At 50.0% G+C, this 21,686-nt stretch overlaps 2 protein-coding genes across 16 annotated transcripts in view; one reads left to right on the top strand and one right to left on the bottom strand.

Annotated features, from left to right (window-relative positions):
• LOC308569494 (uncharacterized protein) overlaps positions 1-21,686 on the top strand; it is a 209,920-nt gene that overhangs the window by 175,459 nt on the left and 12,775 nt on the right. For 10 of the 15 annotated variants that reach the window (XM_081163437.1, XM_081163436.1, XM_081163443.1 and 7 more), the window contains 7 exons: positions 1,311-1,414; positions 4,223-4,447; positions 8,234-8,411; positions 10,474-10,533; positions 10,673-10,989; positions 14,662-14,790; positions 20,214-20,306. In XM_081163437.1, the coding sequence (XP_081019563.1) occupies positions 1,311-1,414; positions 4,223-4,447; positions 8,234-8,411; positions 10,474-10,533; positions 10,673-10,989; positions 14,662-14,790; positions 20,214-20,306 (1,106 nt within the window). The remainder of the gene's footprint in view (positions 1-1,310; positions 1,415-4,222; positions 4,448-8,233; positions 8,412-10,473; positions 10,534-10,672; positions 10,990-14,661; positions 14,791-20,213; positions 20,307-21,686) is intronic. The other 5 variants (XM_081163445.1, XM_081163444.1, XM_081163433.1 and 2 more) reach the window with 4 other exon arrangements.
• The window catches only part of LOC308569628 (cytochrome P450 2C25-like), a 189,277-nt gene continuing 170,708 nt past the window's right edge, over positions 3,118-21,686 (bottom strand). The window contains exon 10 of the mRNA XM_081163775.1: positions 3,118-3,329. The gene's annotated coding sequence lies outside the window, so the exon portion shown is untranslated. The remainder of the gene's footprint in view (positions 3,330-21,686) is intronic.

The following is a 21,686-nucleotide window of genomic DNA, read 5'->3' as shown; positions in this document are numbered from 1 at the left end:
GCTGTGCTTCGGGAGCACTTCCTGTGGCAGGAGGAAGATCCCTTGTCCCTCCTGCGTTGCATCTCCCCTCAACTGCATTTAACTCCTAGCAGTTGCATACCTCCAAAATCCTTCTCTTCCTGGCTGCCACCCGGTGCCGCCTTCCTTGAAGTCTCCTAGCTGGTGTTTCTGGCTCCTGGGATTGCTGAGATGAGCTCTGTAATAGCAGAGCTGTGGGATCAGTCCAGACCCCCTTGCTAATGATCTCCTGTGGTCTGCAAGTGCAAGCAAACTCTCGGCATCCGCACGCCAGTTACGGTTAGAACCGAGCGATGGAAAGGGAGTTAATGTGTGCCGATGTGTTCAGCCTCTGTGCATGGCAGTGTGAAGGCTTGACATTTTTGAATGTGTTCTGAATGGATGCAAATCTTAAAAGCCATTCGGCTCCACGTTTATCAGGACCTGGAAGATGGGCACAGCTAGATCATGGCGCTTCTGATGGCTTTTGAAATCCTGCGTAGGCATAGTACAGGAGGCATTCCAAAAAACCCTCCAGCAGCCATGGCTTCTCCTTTTTAAATCTTATTTCTTTAGATTTCATTATGGTAAACCAAAGAATATCCATAAAAAAATATTATAAATAATACAACAAGTTGAATGCAGCATACGGCAGGATATCATCATTAAAGTTGTTATTCCAAAATATTACCCATATATATCTATTTTTCCAAAAATCTGCTAGTCTGGATTTAATAAGTTCATTTGATCATGGTTACTATCAACCAATCCCCCCCCAATCCATTTGCGTATGGTAGGAGATATACTCGCCCTCCCCAAATTGTAGCTAGCATCATCTTAGCAGCAGTTAAAAGGTTGATTCCTGTTTCTTGATCATTTTCCAGGATAGCATCGCTTTTAGATAGGCAAGTGGGAATATTTTAGGGTGGCTTCTTGCCTGGTATCCACTCAAAATGGGTTGTAGAGTAACATCACACACAAGTGGAAACTGAGCTCATAGCTTGTTGTCAAGGCAGGTTGACGTTTGCTCTTTGTGGGCTGAAAGCCAAGTTTGCTGCCTAAACATGGCAAATCCCTCTAACCAGCATGTAGAAGTCCACTCCCAGTGTGATGGGAAGACTTTGCAGCACCCTGCGGTAGTGAAAGAGGCACCGATACCTGTCCCTTCAGCTGCGCTCTTTGAGCTCTGTCCAAGCTCCACCTCTCTTCCTTTTGTGCTGTCATACAGACTCTGCTAAAGGCCTCTTGTTGACGCATGGAATCCGAGTGCCTTTTTAAATTAATTTCCTTTTTTCCTCCTTTGCTTCGGTCAGCAAAACCAGAAGAGATAAAACCAGCCGGCGAGGTCACCACAGCGAACGACATCGCGGCCCCTCCAAGCAAGGAGCTTCCGCCGAGCCCAGATAAGAAAGCCAAGGTGAGGGTCGACCGTGTTGTGCTTCCAGCGCTGCGGGTTTTGGTTCTCGGCACCCTGCTTTCCCCCTTTTTGCTTCTTAAGCCAAAGATAAGTTCTGTCATCTGAGCTGATGGGCTCCCAAGAAAAGTAGCTGGCTACCAAGCCCAGTTTGATGGCACTCAAGGCTGTTAACACCATCCCTAAGCTCCTCATTTCTAACCCAGTGGTGGCTATGAGAAGAGTCCTGGCACAGATGTTGAGCAGTTTTCTTCCCAATGTCTGCTCTGTACCCAGCCCTGTTTTGCGTGCTTGGAGGAGTCCTCAGACATAAGTAGGCCTGGAGTGAATTGTGTTGCGTCAAGTTGGAAATGAAGAGCAGCTGAACTGCTCACTTCATCTTTTCCCTCTGCCAGTGAAGGTAGACCAGGGATGAGGGAACCTCCAGATGTGGTTGGACTCCAACTCCCTTTCAGGAATGATGCGAGCTGGAGTCCAGCATCACACGGATGACCACAGTTCCTCCATCCCTGACGCTGGCAGTACTGAGCGAGATGAACCAGTGGTCCGATCTTGTATAAAGCAGCTCTCTGCATTCTGACAGCTATCATGATGTGAACAGGTTGCCCTTTCTGGAAAATAGGTCAGGAGTAAGCCAGCCAGCAGCAAATCACACGGAGTCAGTGGTGTTAACACATTATTAGAAAAAAACAAACTGCACAGGTGTGTCAGGCCTAATGAGCACAGCAACATCTCTTCCTCTGTAAGTCTTGCCCCAATGAAACAGTTGCAGAGACTCTCTTAAGTCCCCTCATCTCCAGGGCAATCGGAGACTGTGCCTGCATGCAACCTGCCACTTCTCCACTGGTTTCAGCCCTCTTCTGGTTCAGGGAGACAAGGGGAGAGAGGAGCTTGTCGCAGCAGGAGGGGGAGACATCTGTGACTCTTCACTAGCCAGACTCCTCTCTGCCTCTTGGCCTCCTTCCTCTCCTGCTTCCGCCTCTGATTATGGACTTCTTGTCATGGAATTCTACTCAGTATTGAACCAGAGCAGAACTCAGCGTATAGTTAGCAGAGTAAAAACACGTTGCAGGATTCCCAAAAAATAGACCAGAGGCAATTAATACTTCATCCAGCAGAGCTTTACTGCTACTGAAGGCAAAGGAGCATAATGGTCACAAATCCAATACATTCAGGATTGGCCCTTTCCGTGCAGAAATCCAGCACACTTAACTTAAACTTAAAATAACTTATAATAAGTCTGAAGCTTAACACTATGTACAGAACACCAACACTAGAAGGAAAAGAGATAGAAAGAGAAAGTGAAACCCAGGCTCCTTCTGGCCTTATTATTATAGTCAGTATAACCTTGTTTAAGCGAGCTGTACTCAGCTTCTCTGAAGGAATAACCCAAACATCATGAACCTCCTGCTTGTATCTTTCACACAGAGAGGCTTCCAGAACCCTCTTGAATTAAGTAGAATAGGACAGATCTCTGTGCATCAGATCAATACTTTTTCGCTAAGAAATGCAAACTGACACTTCTCTTTGCCACAGACTCTCCCAATTCACTAAGCCCTGTTACCTCTTCAGCTTCCAGCACCTCCTCCTCTCCATCTTCTCCCTCTGACCACTCCACCAATCCCTGGGCTCTGAGCCTTCTTCCTCGGGGGCTTCCGCAGCTGGTTCCTCCCACCACTTCTCTGTGTCCAACCAGGCCATGGCACCCAGTATACAGTGGTACCTCGGGTTAAGTACTTAATTCGTTCTGGAGGTCCGTTCTTAACCTGAAACTGTTCTTAACCTGAAGCACCACTTTAGCTAATGGGGCCTCCCGCTGCTGCCGGAGCACGATTTCTGTTCTCATCCTGAAGCAAAGTTCTTAACCCGAGGTACTATTTCTGGGTTAGCGGAGTCTGTAACCTGAAGCATCTGTAACCTGAAGCATATGTAACCCGAGGTACCACTGTATACTTTGATTGGCAGCAGCTGAGAAAGGGTCATTCATCTCACCTGCCACCTGAGACTCTTGTCTCCAGGTAAGCTGGGAACTGATCCTGGGACCCATATTAAGGAATATGGGAATCTGCCTTATACCGAGTCAGCCCACAGGCCCCCCAAGCTCACTGTTGTCTACACTGACTGGCAACACCTCTCCAGGATTTCAGACATGAGCCTTTCTCAACCCTACCAGGAGATTCCAGCAGGATTTGAACCTGCATTCAAAGCAGATACTCTATTCCTGAGCTACAGCTGAAGAGAGATGGCTCTTCTCTGCTGCCCCTTGACAGGTCACCCCTGTTTCTCAGTTTCCCAAGAGGCCTGTGCAGAGACAGGGGCTGCCATGTTTTTTTCTGGATGTAGTTACAAGGCTGTTGCAACAATTAACTCTACCAAATATCTCATTCGGGGGGCTGATTCTTAGAGGTTGACTCCTCAAAGTCCAGCATGGATTGGGTGCTAAACAGGAACCTAGGAAGTTGCCTTAATTCCGAGACGGACCACTGGCCCATCTCTCTCTGTACTGTCTGCACTGGCTGGCAGCTGCTCTCCAGGGTTTCAGAAAGGGATCTCTCCCAGACCTTTGTGGAGATGCTGTTGAGGACTGAGCGGTCTCCCTTCCCTATATAGTGCAACATTTAGTCCTCCTCCCCACGGCAGCTCTTTCCTTAGGCTCAGAGAACCGCATGCTGCCATCTTTCCTTTCCGACTTGTTTCTTTGCTCCCATTTCTGCCGCTCGGACCTTTTGTTTACCATGCGCTTCTTTTCTTTTTGTTACGTCCATTTTTTGCTTGTGTGCGTGTTCTGTGTGTGTACGTTTTGACACCAAGCCTTCAGCCTCCACTTCAGCAACAAAGCCTGCAGCAACAGCAGCAGCAGCGAAAACCAAGGGCGCCCCCACTGCTGCCGCTGCCCCTGCCAAGCGGCCAGCGTCCACCGCTATGCCAGGCCAAAACAAAAAAGCCACCAGCCCTACCGCAGCCACCACCCCTAAACGCCTGGCGACGAGCGCCGCACGACCCTCCTCCTTAACTCCTAAAGAGCCCAAACCGAAGGTAAGTCGCTTGTGTGCAAGGGGGGAGGGTTGTGGCCTTGGAGCCAGGTTGTCCTGTTGAGCACATCTGGGCTGTTGGCGTCTCCTGCTCCATCCCTGGACAAATTGCCATTGCTTTGTCCTCCCGTTCAGTGGTGCAACATTTGCCCTGCCGCCACTTCAGACCTTCCAGGAAAGCACATGAGGGTGCATCGCCTCCAAATACAGGTCCAAAATCCACTCAGGAAGAAAGCTAGGGTGTCAGGGAAAATGGTAGAGTTGGAAGGGACCCCGAGGATCATCCCTAACCCCTTGCAATGCAGGAATATGCAGCTGTCCCATAGGGGGATCGAACCCACAACCTTGGCGTAATCATCATCACGCTCTAACCAAGTGAGCTATCCAGGTCTCCTTAGCTTTCTGCACAGAGAGGGTTTGTGTGTTAATATAGGGGGGTTTGTTGGCTCTGCGTTGCCCTTGTACAGCTCAGGAGGGAAGAGGATGAGGACAAAACTAGAATTCGGTGCCTCTGGCGCCACCTGCTGTTGGGCTCCCTTCCTTCTGCCCTACCAGTCCCAGCTGCCAGGGCCGGCTCAAGACGTTTTGCTGCCTGAGGAGGACGACAAGATGCCGCCCTACCCCAAGGCCCTTAGAGGAGCCAATCGGACCAGCATCTTACCCCAATACTGGTCAAAGGAATGCATCTTCCACTGTACTTGACGGCAGCAGGCTAGCGTAGGGAATGCAGAGCACTCACAGCTCTGGCCCCTCAGCATCTGCTGCCTGAGGCAGCTGCAGCACTCTGCCTCATCACAGGGCCGGCCCTGCTGGCTGCTTCTGGTCCCTCCGCTTTCTGGGTGCGGGAGGGTGAGTGGTTCAGCAGCCCTGTTAAAATCCGAAACGAAGGGATGAGCTGTGCCTGAGCAGGAGCCATCGGAGCTTACATTTTAATGGAAATGCGGCCCTTTAGGTAAGTAACCTTAGCTTACGGTTCCCGGTTCCCATAGTTACCAGGCCTCACTCATCAAAATCCTGACACTTTTTATAATTGACTTAGTGTGCCTGGAAACCAGAGCGGGCAGCAAACATAGGAGAACACTTTCGATCTTCGCCAGGAAAGGGCTGTTTAATCCCAAAATATGTCACCGGTTCTAAATTGCCGCTCAGCAATCAGAATCTGCTCTAAAGTATTGTGCAAGGAAAGGAAACCTGTCAAACAAATAAATTTCACCCCCCCAACCCCCCCATGTTTCTTTGCTGCATTAGTTGTTCATAGATAAATTGATCATTGCCCAGAAATCCCAGATGGTCTCGGACAAACGCCATCTAAGCCTGTGGAGCAATTTTCTTTTTCTGCCTGTAATTAAGAGCTTCCTCTTGGCAGATGACCAGGGAAAGGAAGAGGGAGCATGAGTGATTCCAGTGAGCGGAAAAGAGCCAGGGAACTAAGAAATAAATTAATTAAAGGCAGCGCCTTACTTATTTTATTGCATAAGAATTTTACACCACCTGATAGTGAAAAAGGGAAACGGCCGAAACAACCCTCAAAAAATACAAAGCAGTAGAATTGTCAAGAAGAATTTAAAACATCCCAACAAATGAAATCATCGATAAACTAAAAGATACGTCAACATTCTACATGCCTGGTTAATCTTGTCTGCACTGATATCAATAGGCAGGGAGTTCCAAAGTGTAGGTCCTGCCACACTAAAAGATAGAAGTGGTCAAGTGTCTTCTAAAGGAACGGCTCCTGTGTAGGCCCTCCATGAGCAGAAATTAGCCTGTCCCTGCGGGTGGTGCTGTGGGTTAAACCACAGAGCCTAGGACTTGCCGATCAGAAGGTCGGCGGTTCGAATCCCCGTGATGGGGTGAGCTCCCATTGCTCGGTCCCTGCTCCTGCCAACCTAGCAGTTCGAAAGCACTTCAAAGTGCAAGTAGATAAATAGGTACCGCTCTGGTCCTAATGGTCAGGGGTCCTTACCTTGCCGCATCCCACAACCGAGTTTTCTTTCTCACCTCCCAGTCTTCAATTTTACTTCTTCCCCTGGAGATTCTGCGGAGGGAGCTGGTGGAACTTCAAACCTTCAGACCCCTGCAAGCCTACACACATAGAAATGGTCCTGACTCCTGCTAAGTAGGGAGGGGCAAAACCCTCGTGATCCCTCAGCTCTCTGCCCCTTACATACAAGCAGAGGCCTCCTACATGGGCTCCCAGTACATTTCTGAGCACAATTCAAAGTGTTGGTGCTGACCTTGAAAGCCCTAAACGGCCTCGGTCCAGTATACCTGAAGGAGCGTCTCCACCCCCATTGTTCTGCCCGGACACTGAGGTCCAGCGCCAAGGGCCTTCTGGCGGTTCCCTCCCTGCGAGAAGCCAAGTTACTGGGAACCAGGCAGAGGACCTTCTTGGTGGTGGCACCCGCTCTGTGGAACGCCCTCCCATCAGATGTCAAAGAGAAAAACAACTACCAGACTTTTAAAAGACATCTGAAGGCAGCCCTGTTTAGGGAAGCTTTTAATGTTTAGTAGACTATTGTATTTCAATATTCTGTTGAAAGCCACCCAGAGTGGCTGGGGAAACCCAGCCAGATGGGGGGGGGGTATAAATAATAAATTATATTATTATTATTATTATCCTTGACCTGACCGCTGTCAAATGCTAAGCAGGCAACATTTGGTCGTCCATTTGGCCAGCGTTCCAAACCTAGGTGAAATCACTCATTTGACCCCAGATAATCTGTTGTGTTTTGTTTGAGGTTGGAGACAGATTTAGGATAAGAGAGAGATTTTTTGTTTTCCAAAATGGGGTTGGGGTTATCAGCCATTACTTGCTGTTGTAGTTCCTTTGAGCCTGAAACCTACGTAGCCCTTAGGAAAGTCTGATCCAGCTAAGTTTGCTATCTCCTCCTACACTCCACCTTTACGATGGTCACAAAATGGAGACCTTGTGGCTTTAGCCTCAAGCAAACTTCGCCCACCCCTTTGCTGAACATGCAGCTTATGGGAGAATAGCTTAGAAGTTTGCTCACTATTTGGGGACATTTTGATTGGCTGCTGATACAGAATGTGCCTGCCCATCGATTCAATTCAGCCCGCCCCCGTTAATTTAGGATATCTTGATTTAAGCCAAGTCTGATTTCCTCCTGAAAAGACAGGCAGATATAATAAGACAAAAACCAAAAAATGAAGTAAAAAAGGAATGGGAGTGTCTAAATGAATACCTTAAAAGTCAAGGTTCGAGGACAGAAATCTGGCTGAGTCTGGAATAACCTTGTGAAGTAAAAGGATAAGAAAGAGGGATTTATATCTAGATGCTGGGATAGAGATGATAAGGGAAACAGGAAAAGAGGAAGACACAATGAGAGGTAAAGGAGATGTTGTGGGATTGGTGGAAATCAAGGTTTGTTTTTCTTTTTAGTGTTTATATTATTAACTTGTAAGATATGGATTTGGGGTTTTTTGTATGTTGGGTTTTGTGTATTGTTAATTTTTGATATTTTTCATGTTGTTTTGTGGGAAATACTAATAAAATTGAAAAATTGGAAAAAGAAAAAGAAAAGACAGACTTTCGATTATCTTTTCACTTGTTATGGGAAGAGCAGGGAGACCCTTGCAGGGAAAAGTTGCAGACTTTGCGACTCGCTATAGATCCCTTTCCATAAAGCCCACCCAAAGTTGCAAAGCTGAAGGTGGTGCTGTTGGGCATGCAACTCTTTTCCAAGGAAAATCTGAACAAGCATCTCAGATGGATGAGAGGTTGTCTTCAGGGGGGAAAGCTCTGCTTGACTTTTTGTTTGTTTCTTTCCAGGGGACAGACGCAAAGAGCCCCGATAAGCGGACCTCCCCTTTGAAGCCCCCGTCCGCTACGACACCACGGCCGGCCGCAAAAAGCAGCCCAGCCACTCCCAGGCCGTCGACGGCACTTGCAAGTACGAATGCGCCGAGCGCAAGGAGCGCAGCCACTTCGCCACCCAAGAGGCCCTCCAGTGAGTATTCCTCTGCCCCAAACTTGCCAGGAAAAGGGACGTTGATTTTGGAAGCTGCACACTCTTGCATTCCGGCTTTGCTAATTCACCAACCTAGGGACATGTAGCTCAGTGAGTAGAGCCTCTGCTTTGCATGCAAAAGGTTCCGGGTTCAGTACCCAGCGGCATCTTCAGATCTGGAAGTGTCCCTTTTCTGAAACCCTGGAGAAACACAGCTGGTGAGCGTAGCAGACATTGCCAAGCTAGATGAACCCAGCAAGAAAGGACTTCTCCATGCGGTTCATTGTTAACCGGTGGAACTCCCTCCCACAGGAGGCAGTCATGGCCACCAACCTAGATGGCTTTAGGAGAGGATGAGACAAATTCATGCAGGTGAAGGATATCGATGGCTACAGTTGGCAGCCGCAATGCTTCTGAACGCCAGTTGCTGGAAACCCTAAGGCAGAATAATGTCCCTTGTGCCTGAATCCTGATTGCAGGTTTCCCAGAAGAGGCATCTAGTTGGCTACTGGGAAATCAAGATGCTGTACTAGACGGGCCATTGGCCTGATCCTGCAGGCTGTTATGTGTGACTCCATGTAAGGCAGCACCTAAGGTATTTTTGTTAACCCCCGGGACTGAGGAACAGGACCTCGCTGTTAGTTAGCCCAGCCTGTGTATGATCTGGGCTGTATACTGCTTCAAGCTTAAATTCCTAAATCTACCGGTGGAGACATATTAGACTGAAGCTCATAAACCAACCGTGCTCTGTGTATGGTTTGCTTGATAAATAGCACTGTGCAGAACTTCTTGTCGTTTCCCACCATGAGCAAAACAAGCAATTCTTGCAGTGTTTACACTGGGTCATCACAGTCGAGGATTTCTTCTTCGTCTTACGAGTTTCCCAGTGGCTGGCCGCTGCCTGAGTACCTTTGTCCAATCCAGCAAGTCGGTTTCTCACTGCTTTGCTGTCGGTGCAGGATTTGATCTACCCTGACACTGAATATTTCCCCTGCCTTGTGTGGAGCGTAGCGCATTGCAAGTTGAAATTCTTAAGAGCAATGTGTCTCTTCAGATCGGAGAGAGGGAGAGAATGGCCAACTGCCTTGGAGGCTATTTTGGGCTTAGAAGAGATGGAAAACATTGACAACACTAGGAATTGCATTTTAAAATGGCTAGGTTAGAGCCATTGAAATAAATAGATGTAAATAACAAATCCATTTATTTCAGCAGGTCTCCTCTGAACATAATATAGTTTGTGTATCACCCCTAGCATTTGTGTTGCCTGCTTCAATTGCACATTCTCTCTTTCTTTGCTTTTTTATTGATTCATATATGCTGCTTACATCCCAAAATGGCTATGTAGATGGTACACATTTAGCACCCAGGAGGCAATATGATGTGGGTGGTAGATCCCAAGGTGGCATGCACAGTTCTCCCCATTTTTTAGCCTCAAAACAACCCAGAGAGGTAGGTTAGGCTGAGAGAGCGTGGCTTGCCCAAGGTCATGCAGTGAGTTACCTTAGCTGAGCGGGGATTTGAACCTCGGTTTCCCGCAGGTGGTGCTGTGGATTAAACCACAGAGCCTAGGGCTTGCCGATCAGAAGGTCGGCGGTTTGAATCCCCGTGACGGAGTGAGCTCCCGTTGCTCGGTTCCTGCTCCTGCCAACCTAGCAGTTCAAAAGCACCTCAAAGTGCAAGTAGATAAATAGGTACCGCTCCGGCGGGAAGGTAAACGGCGTTTCCATGCGCTGCTCTGGTTTGCCAGAAGCGGCTTAGTCATGCTGGCCACATGACCTGGAAGCTGTACACCGGCTCCCTTGGCCAATAAAGCGAGATGAGCGCTGCAACCCCAGAGTCGGCCACGACTGGACCTAATGGTCTGGGGTCCCTTTACCTTTACCCTCCCTAGTCCAGCACACTAACCACTGCACCACGCTGGCATGAGAGAAATGTAGGGTGTTGGGAATCCTGACAGGGGCGGTGGTAGCCTGCTTAACTGTGGCACCAGCAAGGCCCTGCCATGGACTGACCCCAGCAAAGCAGAGGTTCAGCTTGGCTGCTGTCTTTGTGTGTTGTGCAGCCATCAAGACAGACGCAAAACCTGCCGATGCCAAGAAGACCGTCGCAAAATCGCCATCAGGTAACCTGCTCTCCCTGCTTTGCTTCCTGCTTGCTTCTTTGGGTGGCCACGTGGGGCTTCTTCGGGTGGCTCTGCGGCTTCCCCTGCTGACGGTCCTCTCTTCTTCTTCCTCCTCCTCCTTCTGTTCCTCCTTCGGCAGCCGACCTCAGCCGTCCAAAGAGCGCCCCGGCCTCCACCGCTGCCAAAAGCAGCGCCACCACCCCGACCGCTGCTGCCCCCGGCCTGCCCGGAGCAGCCGCTAGCCGGCCCAAGCCTGCCACGCCCAGGCTCTCGGGGACCGGGAGCTCTGCCGCCGAGCCCAAGAAGGCGTCCACGCTCAAAACCGCACCAAAAACCAGCCCCGTCGCCAAGCCTTCCCGGCCCCCCACCAGTAGCGTGTCTGCCCCCGACCTGAAGAACGTCCGCTCCAAGATCGGCTCCACGGACAACATCAAGCACCAGCCTGGCGGAGGACGGGTAAGTTCCCCTGCCCCATATCTCTCTGGGCGATTGGTTGTCTGTGCTCACATGACACTCTCCCAGCGATGATGGATCACAACTCCCATGATCCCTGTCTCTTGGCCATGCTGGCTGGGGTGGATGGGAGTTGAAATCCAGGGTGCTACCCTAGCACAGTGGTGGGGGGGAGTGGCTTTCCAGGTGCTGCTAGACTACAACTCCCAGCAGCCTTAGCCAGCATGGTGAATGGCTAAGGATCATGGGAGTTGTAGTCCAGCAAAACCTCCAGAGAGCCACAGATTGCCATGTCCTTCTTGTAGAAGGAGCTGCTGCTGCTGTCCTCAAGCCCCTCACACTTGCTGTAGTTGCCAGCCTTAGTTCCTTTTTGCAGCAGAGAAGCGGGTGCTTTGGATCTGGAAACACAGAGCTCAGACCTCCAGGGGGTCACTTTCGGAGGAAAGGATTTGAGCCTGTCTGCATGGTCCAGCCAGGAGAGTGCTTGTAGGGAGGGCGGGCAAAGAGCTTTTTTGATGTGGCTCTCGTACAGAGCCCCCTTTTGGCTGCTGCTGTGTTCTGCAGCTTTGGTTATTCCCCGAATTTTCAGGGTGAGAGACTGGTCCCTCTGTAGAGGTGTCATCTTTTTGTGGCCAAACACATCTCAAATTATTGAGCCTCTGCTTGTGCTCCGTTTCTCTGAAAGACCAGTGGAACAGGTCTCTGTTTGGGTTAATTTTGCGGGGGCGGAATCAGGGCCTTAAATCTGCTGGGGGGGTTCTTATGTTGCCCTGGTTGGCTGGGCCTCAAACCCAGTGTTTACTTGGGGCAACCAAGGGCTTATTAATGCATTCACCTCCCCTTAAGTAACAACCCACGGACTCCCCCCAGCCTTAAATCTGCTAACATGTTGGAAGAGATGGGTTGCATTATTGGGGCTTTAGATCTGTCCCTGTGGATAAATGGCGGGGCGATTTGTGTGCCCCATCTGCAAGGATGGAAACGGCAGCACCCCTAAAAGAGATTTTGGGTCCCACCCATGGGGGAGAGTTGGCTGTCCTTGGCTCTCAACTCCCTTCTGAACCAGGATCAGAAATTGCATCATCTTCAGCAGTTAAAAAGGGAATGGTAATGGCCATATCAGTATCCAAAGAATCCATAGTTCCCTTCAGAGCTTCATTGATATGTGCATGACCCAAGGCTTGTCAGCAAGATTCTCCAGTAGTTGAGATGTCCTGTACTTCCTGGGGATCAGGACCAGCATTATGAGGCCTCAGATAGAACACCCACTTGAGATCAGCACACACAAATTAACGGGAGATTTGTCTATGTAGAAATACATATATTGAGTCAGAAGGGGCAGCTGGGGCTCGTCTGCCTGGGAAGGTAGCTCATTTAGGAGGATAAAAACTCTGATCCTAAACCTCCGCTGCTTTGTGGAATGTATTTGGAAGAAGAAATGGCTAAGGAGTAAACCCTACACAAATCAGCCCAGCTGGTGCCGGATATATTGCTCTGCTTTCCTTTGGACCACGTCAGTGAGGCTGAGAGGGTGATCTTGTTGTCTAGGCAGCCCAGCACCTCCAGACGCACTGCCCAGGCTTGCGCCCCAGGGTGTTCACTTTGGTGCTGCTAACATAGCGGTTTGACTTCACCCCTGGAGTTGCACTTCACTGTCTCTTGAGGCAGATGGGTGCCAACAACAGCAACTGAGTCAGACCATTGGTCCACCCAACTCACTATGCTGGCTGGCATCAGCTCTGCAAGTTTATAGACAGGGGCATTCCCAGACATACCTGGAGATTCCATTGGGCACTGAACCTGGGATGTTCTGAATGCAAAGCAGATGTTCCACCTCTAAGTTACGACGACCTTGCCCTTTGCTGGCCCTTCCTAAAGCTGGTGCAAACCAGCCCTTAGCCACATTTAAGAGAAGCTGAAACAAAACTGCATTTTGACATGTCCCACAAGAAAGACCAGTGGGAAGAAAGGAAGGGAGCAAGACTGGCTTGAGCTGCTTTGGCTGCTGCCGGGAGCCAGGATTCAGAGGGGAGACCCTCTGAATCCTGGCACCCCTTTGACTCTAGAGCTTCCACAGTCAAGAGATGTATTTTAATCGAATGCATGTTCACAGCCTAATTATTCTCTCCCAGTTGGCTGCTCCCTCCTGAGTCTTCCCTCTATTTGTGATGCAATAGAAGAATTTGTGATGGAGCAGGTTGCCTTGTCTTTAGGTGCCTTTACTTCAAAGAGCAGGAAGGTGACCCCTGTTCCTTAGACTTACACCGGCAGGGAGCATCTGGCTTCCTGCAGTGGCTGCTGAGTCTCTGGCCTGTGTTTCCAGGCCTGAAACTGCTCAGTACCATCTGCACCATTGTCTCGTTGTTCCCTAGGGTGGGCTTGAAGCAATCAGCCTTAACAGAACCCAGATTTGACTGCAAGAATATTTGGGGGTTAAAAGGCCCCCCCAGAGGCTCACAGTGGCACAGGAATCTTACCTAATGCCGACAACAACCCGGTGTTTTTTTTTAAAGAGTGGGAACCCCAGAAGATAAATGGTTTGTGGGCTTTCAAGAAATTAATTCCAACTTTCATCCAGGGACTGTTTTCAGGGTGGAGGTGTCTGGGTCAAGAGAATGTGCACTTTGGATAATGGTGGATAGCAAAAATGGGCGTTCCGTCTTGGGAGACCTGTAGCTTGGAAGAGATAATAATAATAATAATAATAATAATAATAATAATAATAATAATAATAATAATAATAATTATTATTATTATTATTATTATTATTATTATTATTATTATTATTATTATTATTATTAATACCCCGCCCATCTGGCTGGGCTTCCGCAGCCTGTCTAGGCGGCTTCCAAAAAAATTTGTAAAATACTGTAATACATCAAACATTAAAAGCTTCCCTAAACAGGGCTGCCTTCAGATTTCTTCTAAAAGTCTGGTAGTTGTTGTTCTCTTTGACATCTGGTGGGAGGGCGTTCCACGGGGCGGGGGCCACCACCGAGAAGGCCCTCTGCTTAGTTCCCTGTAACTTGGCTTCTCACAGTGAGCGGACCGCCAGAATGCCCTCGGTGCTGGACCTCAGTTTCCGGGTAGAACGATGTGTGTGGAGACGCTCCTTCAGATATACTGGACCGAGGCCGTATAGAGCTGTCCAACATCCTTAGATTAGAACATCCAACATCCTTAGATTACATTGCCCCTGAATGAGCGACTGCCACATTTTGCCCCAAACCAGAATTTGGGGTGGAGAGCCATTTACCAGACCCCCCAGTTTGTGCCATGCTGTGCCGGCTCTTGAAGACTCTCTCCAGGCTTGAGCATCACACAGGTGCCGCTGTGACCATCGTGGACAGCAGGGGAAGGGTCCCTAAGTTGCAAAAGGGAGACCCGCCCCCTTGGCTAGCATTTCAGGTGGGGGGAGGCTTCCACCCAGGTCTCCTAGCTCTAGGCAAGGAGGCTACTTTCTTGAGCCATTGCCCTGAGCTTCTCCCCCTCTCCCACCCCGTCAGACCACCACCTCCCACCTGTGTGCGGGCTCCTCCCTGGCCTGTCGGATCCCCATGAATGTTGTTTTAGACATCCAGCTGCCCTTCCCCCTCCCATCATTGCTTTTCGTCTCGTTATATTTTTATTTCCTTTCATGATGCAAAAAGTCACCCTCCATTTGTCTCCATTTAGGCAAAAGTAGAAAGAAAGGCAGAGTCCGCCGGGGCTGCCCGAAAGCCCGAACTCAATGCAGTATCTAAAACGGCCCCCACTAAAGCGGCTGTTTCAAAAGAGGGCGCCCCAAAGCAGCCCAATGGGAAAGTGAGTTCCATTTCAGACTTCTATCACTTGGGAGAGGCGAGCGGCAGCTCTTCTGCTACGCTGCACTTTTCATTTCCTGCTCCACCCGCTCCCGTCCCATGTTTTGGGTCACTTTCCCTTCTTTCTTAGCTCTCTACACATCTTTGTTTCCTGTCTCCCCGCTCTTGTCATTGACACTCTCTTCTTCCCGGATTCCCATCCCCCTTTCCTTTGCACGCACCTTCCTTGTTGTGCATCCTGTCCTCCTGCCAATGGATTTCACGGAGAGCCATCCCGCAAACATCTTCCTGAATGTGCCTTGACACGGAGCACCAAGTCCAGCGGTAGCTGGTGCTCGTTGGATCTGGGAGGCCAACAGTAGGTGGCGCCAGAGATAATGGCAGGCGAAGCTAACAAGAGTGCTTTTCCTCCCTGCTGAGCCCTACAAGGGCAACATGGAGGAGGAAGCTTGGAGAGCCCCTGGGCAGTAGGAAGGGGGACCAATGAGGACTGGTGAAGGACAAGCTGACGTTGGCAGGGCTGTGCCCCATTTGCCCCCATGGAGCAACCTTCGCTGTCCCAGCCCCAGTGTTTCTAACAGCAGGAGGGTGCTCAGAGACCATCCTCAAGGTTGCAATGGTGGGGGGAATTGCTTGGCTCTGCCTTCCGACCGAGAAAGGAGGGTGGGCTGCTTCCCACCAGCACCCGCAGGTTCCCAAGAATCGGCCAACCCCTCCATCCCTGAGAATTTTCATCTCCTTGCTGCGTCCTGTAAAGCCTGTCTGTGACGAGCCTGAGAACGGTATCTAATGCACATTAGTAGCAGCGGCTTGCTGTAGGATAACATCTCTTGCTAGCGAGGCAAATTTATGTTTGAGAGTGAGGAACTGTCACCGCGGAATGCACCTCCATGCCACAAGGAAGCCGTTCCAGGTTACGCCTTCCCCTGGCCCGCTAGCTTTCTGTGCGGAGGGGATGTCTTCGCATGGAGAATTGCTCCTTGATGCGAGTCCCCACCTACAGTATCAAGTGACAACACACACTGGCCACCTCAAAGAGAAGCAGGGATTTAGTTCTGCTGGACCCAGGGAGACAAATCTCCCGGGGAGAGGCTTCTGGTGTCCTCTGGTTAGTCAAATCCCCAGCGTTGGAAAGCAAGAGTATTTTGGAGAGAAATCTTCTCGCTCCAAATGCTTCAAGGACTTTCCAGCTTCCCACATTTGCCGTTTCCATGGTGGATGATGTTTCTAAATAGCTTAGGCACAATCTCTCTATGCACTGGGGGGGGGGTTGACTTATGACCTTCCAGGTGTTGTTGGACTGGGATTCTTGAGCTGCAATTCCTACAGTGCAGCGGGGTTGAACTAGATGATAGGGTCCCTTCCAACTCTACGAGTCTATGATCCAATTTCTTCCAAGTGACAAGCAAGGAGATTCCGACTAAACATCAGGAAGAACTTTCTGACGGTAAGAGCTGTTCAACCATGGAACGGTCTCCCTCGGGACGTGGTGGACTCTCCTTCCTTGGAGGTTTGTAAGGAAAGATTAGATGGCCATCTGCCATGGATGCGTTGGCTGAGATTCCTGCATTGCAGGGGGTTGGATTAGATGACCCGTGGGTCCCTTCCAACTCTGTGATTCTCTGATTCTGTGACTGCAGCTCCTAGCTTCCTTAGCCATTGGCTGTGCTTGCTGTTGGGAGTTTGCATGTGTTTATTTTGACACACAAGACACATTGGTGTAGAAAACCACTGCTGGCAAACCAGCTGTAGCCAGATGTACCCCAAAGCACATTCGGGCAACCTTGCACTGCCAGGTGCTTTGGAGTTGCCAGCACCCACTAGCCTCAGGAGAAGGGCATAATAAACAGAGTCACCAGCTCTGGCTTGGCACCGCCAGGGCCTGCACGTTCCTCCGTGCTTTTGTCCGCTCAGGTTGGGCTTTCCAACACAGCCCTTTTTGTCCGGCTTCTTAATGGCCTCTGGGACGTGTTTCAGCGTGTCCAGGACATGGACAATGCCCCCAACTGGCTGGCATCAAACCTGACCCCAATTAAGTCGGACTTGGGTGATTTGTCAGGACGTGGCGATGCCTCCCTCTGCTCCCCATGTCTGGCCTCTGCCAGCAGGAAGACTCTGTGCTCTCTGCTTCCGACAGAGCAGGGGCACTTGGTTTCAAAACGGCAAGCAGCTGCCAGGCTCACAGAAAGATTTTTCGAAAGCCAAGGGTGCCTTTTGCTCAAAAGGATGAAGGGGAGAGGGTGACTGTTCTGGGAGAAGCAGCCCAGATGGGTTCCTCTCCAAAACCAGGACTGCACAGCTGCCACCTTTTACATCTTGTAAAAAGCATCTTAAAAAGCAGAGACATCACCTTGCCGACAAAGGTCCGTATAGTTCAAGCTCTGGTTTTCCCAGTAGTGATGTATGGAAGTGAGAGCTGGACCATAAAGAAGGCTGATCGCCGAAGAATGGATGCTTTTGAATTCTGGTGCTGGAGGAGACTTTTGAGAGTCCCATGGACTGCAAGAAGATCAAACCTATCCATTCTGAAGGAAATCATGAAGATTCTCATGCGAGGCTAGACTTAGCAGCCCTATGGGGTTGTCCATCGGAGACGACTAAACAACAACAAGGTGTCCTTTAATCTAACATCAATATTTGGGAAACCCTGGGTTAGATAGGTAGACAGACAGACAGACAGACATAGACACAGATAGAAGCTAATAGCGCATCTCCATTCAGCCCAGCCGTAGTTTCATGTTGGTGTGCATTGCATTCAACATTTTCTTAGCTGGAAAGCCTATGCAGGAGGTGGTATTCGTGCTTCATGTAGTTCATGTGTGCTGTTCTGCATGCACAGTTGCAATGCACCCATCATTCAATACCTTTAGTGGTTCCCCATAGAAAATGATTAGCCGGCTGTTAACCAGAGTGCTTCCCTTGGAAGTACAAAACACAAAGGTGAGTTGAGCTGCCTGCCCTTTTTAGAGGGCCAGAATGTTCAAAAATTCCTGAAATACAAGCCTTTGATATAGGTCACCTCTCTGCATATGACGCCCAGGGGGATAACGGTCTTTGTTGGCCGCAGTAAGAACAGCAGTTTTGTGGCACTTTAAAGACTAACAAATTTCATTGTGTCATAAGCTTTTTTGGCCAGCCCAAAGGCCTCTTTGTTGTTTCTCTTGAGGCACAAACAATAAAAGGACATGGAAAAGGAAGCCCAACAAAGCAGGTCTTTAATACAGACAGGCCTAGTCTTAACCCCTTTGACACATTTCAGCCAAAGACGGGAGGTATTAACAGATGCTGCCAGCATACAGCTCATCAGGCCCGTTTGAAGGACCATGAGGGCACCCAGAAGGTTGGAAAAGTGAGGGGAGACGAAAGAAAGTACTACTTCACACAGCACATCTTTAAACTATGGAACTCACTGCCACAGGAAGTGGCAGCAGCTGCCCACTTAAATGGCTTTGAAAGAGGATTAGGCATGGAGGTAAGGCTGATCACAGACTACTAGCCTAGATCTGGGCATCATGGAATAGAATTGTAAGTAGAGTTGGAAGGGATCACCTGCAATGATAGATGGGGAGAAAGCTGTTGCACCCTGGTTCTTCTCAGGCTTCCCACTGGGGCATCTGTTTGGCCACTGAGAACAGAGTGCTGGATGAGACGGGTCCCCTTTGACCTGATCCAGAACTACTCCTCCTATGTTCTTCACTAGGCATCTCATTTTTGTCAGAAAGCAAAGTAGAAGTCCAGGGAAATCACACAGTCCCCTCCTGCAGTCAGTAAATACATAGACACTAGATCAGCCTTTCTCAACCTGTGGGTCCCCAGTTGTTGAACTACAACTCCCATCACCCCTAGCTAGCAAGACCAGAGCTCAGGGATGATGGGAGTTGTAGTCCAACACCATCTGGGGACCCACAGGTTGAGAACTGCTGCACTAGATGATACAAAGCCTTCTCCTCTTGGCGCCTCTGGGTGATGTGCCCTGGTCCTTGCAAGGTACTCGATAATGCCAACTGAGATGAGGTGCTTTTCAGGGGGTTTTTTTGCATCCGTTTGCATTACGCAATCCAGAGGCAGGCAGAGGGAAGGTTGTGGGACCCCCAAGCACCTGCTGGTCTCTGGGATCCTTGCACAGAATGATGGACACCTTGGCCTGAACCCATAAGGCACTTCATGGAATCATAGAATCGTAAAGTTGGAACGGACCCCCAAAAGTCATCTAGCCCAATGCCACGCAGTGTGGAGGAATCGCAGTTAAATCACTTCTACTGAAGCAAGACTGTATACTCAAGGCCATATAGCACAGATCAGTGGCAGCCTTAACTGTGTCAACGGCACCCCAAGTTCTGTGTTCTTCCTCTGCAAATTTAAAACATGTCAGTCTATCATGTTGAAAAGTGGACCATACCAGACTCAATGGAACCCACCCCAATACAGGGAGCATCCAGATAGGTGTGTTTTTTGTCCTTATGCACACAAGGCTTGCGGGACACGGGTGGCGCTGTGGGTTAAACCACAGAGCCTAGGGCTTGCCGATCAGAAGGTCGGCGGTTCGAATCCTCGCGACGGGGTGAGCTCCCATTGCTCGGTCCCTTCTCCTGCCAACCTGGCAGTTTGAAAGCACGTCAAAGTGCAAGTAGATAAATAGGTACCACTCCAGCGGGAAGGTAAACAGTGTTTCCGTGCGCTGCTCTGGTTCGCCAGAAGTGGCCTAGTCATGCTGGCCACATGACCCAGAAGCTGTACGCCAGCTCCCTCGACCAATAAAGCGAGATGAGTGCCACAACCCCAGAGTCGGCCACGACTGGACCTAATAGTCAGGGGTCCCTTTACCTTTACCTACACAAGGCTTTCTCCCCCCTACATCCACACGACACCCTTGCCATCAAAATGCCAGCACGGTACTCCCTGCGCCTCAGTTAACCTGGATTTAGCCTTTCCAGGGGAAGTCCAACAAGTTTTGGAAAAAGCTATTTGCCAACAACACACTTGCAAGCTGGGCTCTGTCTGGAAGCACCAATTACCTCATTAATGCTCTGCCTTCCACCGGAGCACGAATTTAGCTTGATTAGAGTCTTCCTCCTCCCACCAGGGGGGGCATCCATAAAGGCCAGTCTTCCTGGCAGTCTCTTCCGCACTCAGTGAACACCCCCTCTCCTCTCTGCTGCAGATCATGCAGAGAGGGGTCTGCCGCTCTGCTCTTGCCGCTACTTACCACTGTCTGCTTCGCTTCCTTGTCGCTGTCTGCTTGCCTCCTCTTCCTCCCCCCCTCCCCCCCGTCTTAAGTTTGTTCACGCTTAATCCTCGGAGCTGGGTTCAGGTTCTAACACGAGTCCTCTGTCCGTCCACCCTTCTACCGTGGCGTGTCCCGCTCCCTCGAGAGAGTTCTAACCAGCCCTCTTCCCTTGTGTCTCCATCTCTGTGACGTTCCAGGTCCAGATAGTCTCCAAGAAAGCCAACTACAGCCACGTCCAGTCCAAGTGTGGGTCCAAGGACAATATTAAGCATGTCCCTGGAGGTGGGAATGTAAGTATTGCAGGGTTCCAGACACCAGTCTCTCTACTAACTCCTTTTCTCTCGTGCTGCTTTTGACTGTCCTCTGTGTGTATGTGTGTGTGTGTTAGTGTGCGTGTGTAACCTCCCCTTCCACCAAGACCACAAAGGAGCAGGAACCCCCCCATTGGAAGCATTCTACCAGAAGCTTCCCTTAGCCTCCAGATTTTAGGGCGGGGGAAGCAAGAGGGAAAGTTATGGGGCTATCGAAGGAGCAGGCAACCCAGTAAGAAGCAGGCATTCACTGGTGAGCAACGGCGCTTTGGGAAGGGAACTGTAATTTGAGGGACCCAGCCGGGCACATGACCTCGCTTTCGCCCCTCCGGTCTTCCATTGGTACAGCCCAGACACAGATGAGACCCCCCCCTCCACCAAGTAGGAATTGAGCCACACTAGGCCATTCTTCTGCTTTTCTTTGGATCACACCAACAAGACCAAGAGGGGATCTTGTTGCCGGGACAGCCCAAGGCCTCCTTGTGCTCTGGGGAGGCCACTTTGGTGCTGCTAACAAGTGGTTTGTCTTCACCTCTGGAGACACACTCCATTGTCTCTCGAGACAGACAGGTGCCAGCAACAAGAAGGTCATTCTGAGCTGAACAGTATATACAAATTGGAAGCCAGAATTTTATTCTGTGCCATGAAAAGCTGACGTTCTGCAACTTGTACAAATCATGCAGATTTTTACATTTTGCATATTTTGCATTCCTCCTCCTGTCTTTTTCTGTTTTGCTTGATTCTGGGTTTGCCTTATCCAGGAGAAAGTCAAGCTTCTCAGGGGACAGAAGAGTGCTGCGCCCAGTGTAGTATCCTGCAATTGGAACACATTTGGGGGGGACTGTGTGTATGGGGGGTGGTCTTGGAGACAGCACGTCTCTTGAGTGTGTGTGCATCCCATTCGTTTAGGTGATCTCCCATCACTCCTCTCAGCGCTTAGGAAGCCCTACTGCTCCTTGAAACTTTGCAAGCTGTCAGATCACTGCTTTCCATGTGTCGCTTGTTCTGCAGAAGGCAAATCTCCAGGGGTGCTCTTGGCAGTGCCCCACCCCAAGTGACAAGATGTTTCATGCTGGCGCTTCGGGAAGGAGGACGGAGCCTTAATCTGTTAGGCGGTGCAATTAATCCACCAAAGCTTTAATCGCAGGCCTTGGGAACGTACCTGCATGTCTGACAAGATCCCTTTTGTGTGCTTCTTCCTTTTAACGCTTGAGAAAGGCCTTAGGCAGTGCAGACAGAGAGAGCTTTGTGTATCTCAGACCCCTCAGTGTCTTTGTAGGGAGGGAAGGGAAACGATACTACGCATAGCACTCTGCACGCACTCGTGCGCCCGGTCGGCGCCCCCAGTGTTAACAAGCC

This window comes from Podarcis bocagei, assembly GCF_964188305.1.
Source record: "Podarcis bocagei genome assembly, chromosome: 12".
In the NCBI taxonomy this organism is placed as follows: Eukaryota; Metazoa; Chordata; class Lepidosauria; order Squamata; family Lacertidae; genus Podarcis; species Podarcis bocagei.
This window is presented reverse-complemented; position numbering and strand designations above follow the sequence as displayed.